General features: G+C 30.5%; 1 protein-coding gene across 3 annotated transcripts in view; it reads right to left on the bottom strand.

The window, feature by feature from the left end:
- Window positions 1-3,872, bottom strand: part of LOC108746852 (aldehyde dehydrogenase, dimeric NADP-preferring) — a 17,996-nt gene that overhangs the window by 12,914 nt on the left and 1,210 nt on the right. For all 3 annotated transcript variants that reach the window (XM_018483877.1, XM_018483876.1, XM_018483880.1), the window contains exon 2: window positions 1,165-1,261. In XM_018483877.1, the coding sequence (XP_018339379.1) occupies window positions 1,165-1,261 (97 nt within the window). The remainder of the gene's footprint in view (window positions 1-1,164; window positions 1,262-3,872) is intronic.

Below are 3,872 nucleotides of genomic sequence, written 5' to 3'. Positions count from 1 at the left end.
ATACATGTTTATGAATATAAAATAATTAAAAGGAATAATTTTCGCATTATTCATTTTAGAAAAAAAATTAGTTCGGAAAAATATAAAAAAAATTGTACATAATTTTACACAATTATGCATATTTTTGTATACAATTATACGTGAGTAATTTTTTTTACATTTCTTCAAACTTGATTTTTTTCTAAAGCGAATAGTATGAAAATTACTCTTTTAATTGTTTTTAATATTTTCACATTACTATTTTTATTTCTATTACACTAAAAAGTAATTTTATAAAAGAAATATATATGTATAAGCATGTATTTTCATACATATATAATTACACATGTTTATGAATATTTGTGTTTATTATATATATTTTATATATATTCATGCATGAAAAATTTTTTACCGGGATACATTTCAATATGCAAATAATATCAGCTTTTTCAGTGCATCATGAATATTTCTCAATCCAAAATTTTAAATAAGAATTTTTCAATTCAATCGAATCTAAAAAAATTTTTAAATGTAAATGAGTCATTTTTTAATACATCCGAATGCTACTAAAGTAAAATTCCAACCTATATTAATATATTGGATTAAGATGCTAATATGTTCTATGATTGATTCATTTTAAGACCATACTTAAGACGATCTTAGATATAAGAATCGACTATGAATGCCGGCTTATATCACCTCAAGCGTAAGATAAAAAAAAAGATAGAGGAATTATGAGCAGCATTAAATGTTGGAAGTCGCGACAATCTCACACACGTCAAGTTGAAAAGGTCAAATAATGTAATAATCGCTTCTGAATCAATATTCTTTCTGTATTTTCTCATTGAAGATGCGACATGCGAACAAAGTTCGCATGTTATATACTCAGGCACTCACGATTAGTAGCAGCTTGAGTATGAATGCGTAATGCGATAATGCGTAGTTATTTCCAATACTAGTAGTATATCTTTAATAGAAAGAGATTCATTAAAAATCTATAATAATACACTTTCTCAAGAATTAGATATCGCTTCCTCACAACTCCATTTCAACTTTCGTTACAATATTCCCAGAAAAGAGATATTATATAAAACCAAACATAGTTGCCGTAAAAAGAACAAGGTAATATTTTAAATTTAACAAAACTTCTTCTTAGTTTAATTAAAATTTAATGGAATTACTCACATAATTCGGAAGCGTCCAGAACAGCTGCTTGCATATCGATGTGACAGATATCGGACTCTTCCGAGGCATCCATTGGAATGTCCAGTATTGTTTCAGTCTGAAAAGGAAAATATCTGTTATAAATATTAATTTCTCGATGAAGATCAATTTTATTTTGAAGATTTATTTGTGCTGTGAAAGAAACGGATCGAGTAAATTGTTTCCCAACAATTAAAGAAGAAATTGTTTTTTTCAAGATAATAATTGGCTGATACGTCAGCAATCCGTTTAAATTATTTGACGATCATTAAAATTTATATAAATTCACATACACGGCAGAATACATCACTCTAATTTACTTTATAAAAATCTGCAATTGTAAAACGATTTTATACATATTTTAATGATCGAAAAATGCATTTAATATAAATCCTAATTGTCGCAAAATGCATGAATGTATTTTAAATGTATCAACATAAACTTGTCGCCGTCATTATGATGTGTAAGCTCTATAATTGTGTATTTCCTTAAGAAAGTAGATCCATAGGAATATACATAATTGCTAATAACTTAATTAGTAATTTCGACTTTTACATAATTATTGCTTTATTTTTCCGTCTAATACTAATCTGCGATTCTCGCTTGGCGCGTGCCCTCATTTGTGGCTAACGATATGGAAAGTGAAAAATCAGGATCTGTGAGACTTCTTATTGCGCATCATTTCACTTCCTCGTCGAGAGTGCGAGTTACATGTATGGCTTCGCATACTGGCCTGGATATCCGTACGTGGATACGAATGTGTAACAATCGCCAGAAGATCAACTTTCGATTTCAGAGAAAATTGTTCAAGGCCAATTACAGAGCAATCAATGTAATTAATGTGACAGTTTCAACATCTGTGAAATTTCGTAATATATAACGTAATATATCACGTGATAATTTCGTGATATATATATATATATTTTTTTTTTGTAATATATTTCGTGATATATACGTGATATATAATTACAGTCTCGTGTATGTCGAAACAAAACTTACAAGTATTTAAATGTGTGTGTGTGTGTGTGTGTGTGTGTGTGTGTGTGTTCATCGTTTATCACTTGTTGTAAATCTTGTCAGAACAAAGTCAACATTGTACTTTTATATAAAGTAAATTATATAAGTACTTTTATATAAGTAAAATTCACAATTCATTTGTAAAAAAACATATCATATAGTATTACAACATTATTTTTAACGCTGATAATTTAACTTGTTTTATATATATGCAAGCCGATTGCATAATGGCAAAGGTTAATTATATGTTCTATCGCGGAGCAGTCGACGATAAACAAAATAATCTTGAATTAAATGCAATGATATTGTTATTTCTGATTCTCTCGTTCGTAAAATAATTTTAAGTTGCCTAACGCTGGAACATAATATATGGACTAAAAATGAAGATAATGAATCAGAGTGAGCGAATTAAAAAGGACGATATTTCTTTCAAAGATTTTTTTAAAAATCTGGAAGAAAAGTTATTCTATCCGGTTATGCCACTTGCGATTTTATAACATTTTCATAATTCATGACATTCTCCTTCTTTATTTTTTACAATGTCGTAGGCCGGTACTCATAGTTCATTTTTATATTAAGAGCATCTTAAATAATGCTAATACGGCTCTGTGATTGCCCTATGATATCTTAATGTGACTTAAAATGACCTTAAACATAATCCAGATAGCAACCTGTCTGTCTTGTTGTTGGCATGTTGCTTGCTAAGCATGCATTGCTAAGTATGTGTTGCTACCAGAATCGTGGCAACTGAGTTTTCATTTATAGCAACTTGTCAGCAATTTGCCGACAACTTTAAAATCGTCATCATCAAAATTCGTCACTATTCCCAAGCAGAATAACAAGTCACGATAACGTCAAAATGACATTAAGGTGAATCGGAAATTATTGAAAAATGACTTTTAGTGATCATTTTGGAGTCATTTTGACATCATTTTACATCATAATGACATCATTTTATATCATAATGACTTGTTGTTCTGCTTTGGTTGTCATCAAGTTGCCAATAATAATATGTAGCATCATACAATGCTGTTGTATTGCCGACATCGCATGATAACATTGACGCAGCTATCTTGCTGTTAAACTGCTGGCAATACATATATACATTGTTGTCTTGCTAGAATGTCGGTATATTCGAAATAGTTGAAGACAATTCATCTACGGCAAGCTACCATCATAAGCAATCACAGTTTGTACGATTTTGCTGAGACACATGCTTTGCTATCTGGGAAGAACCGATTACGAATACCGATTGTGAACTTTAGATTTTGCGGTCTCATTGTAGCAGGCTGTTGCCTCGCCATTTTGTGATTTAAATTTCCATTACAACACTTTAAATATCACTAAACTCGATAAGCTTGTGTAATGTGGCCTAAATAAAATTTCTATCAACATAATAATTTTATATTGAAAGATCCTTGGATTTGAGGGTCCTTCTTCCCAGAAGAAGGGGGGGGCCATCGTACTCTCTGATTGCCCTTCTTTGGAGGGCAATCAGCCAGTCTTCTTATTTTAATAATTTGATGGACGAAGATTTTTTCGGATAAACAGGTTTCAATTCAATAAATTATGTATGACGAATCAATACAATGATTTTATCATTTCAGTCTACGGGACAAAAGTCAACGGGGGACAGCCGTTAATGAGATCCGATAATCTTGATGCAACTCGCC

The sequence above is a fragment of the Trachymyrmex septentrionalis genome, unplaced genomic scaffold (genome assembly GCF_001594115.1).
Source record: "Trachymyrmex septentrionalis isolate Tsep2-gDNA-1 unplaced genomic scaffold, Tsep1.0 scaffold19, whole genome shotgun sequence".
Taxonomy (NCBI): domain Eukaryota; kingdom Metazoa; phylum Arthropoda; class Insecta; order Hymenoptera; family Formicidae; genus Trachymyrmex; species Trachymyrmex septentrionalis.
The sequence above is the reverse complement of the archived record's forward strand: the minus strand, read 5'-3'. Positions and strand labels throughout refer to the sequence as shown.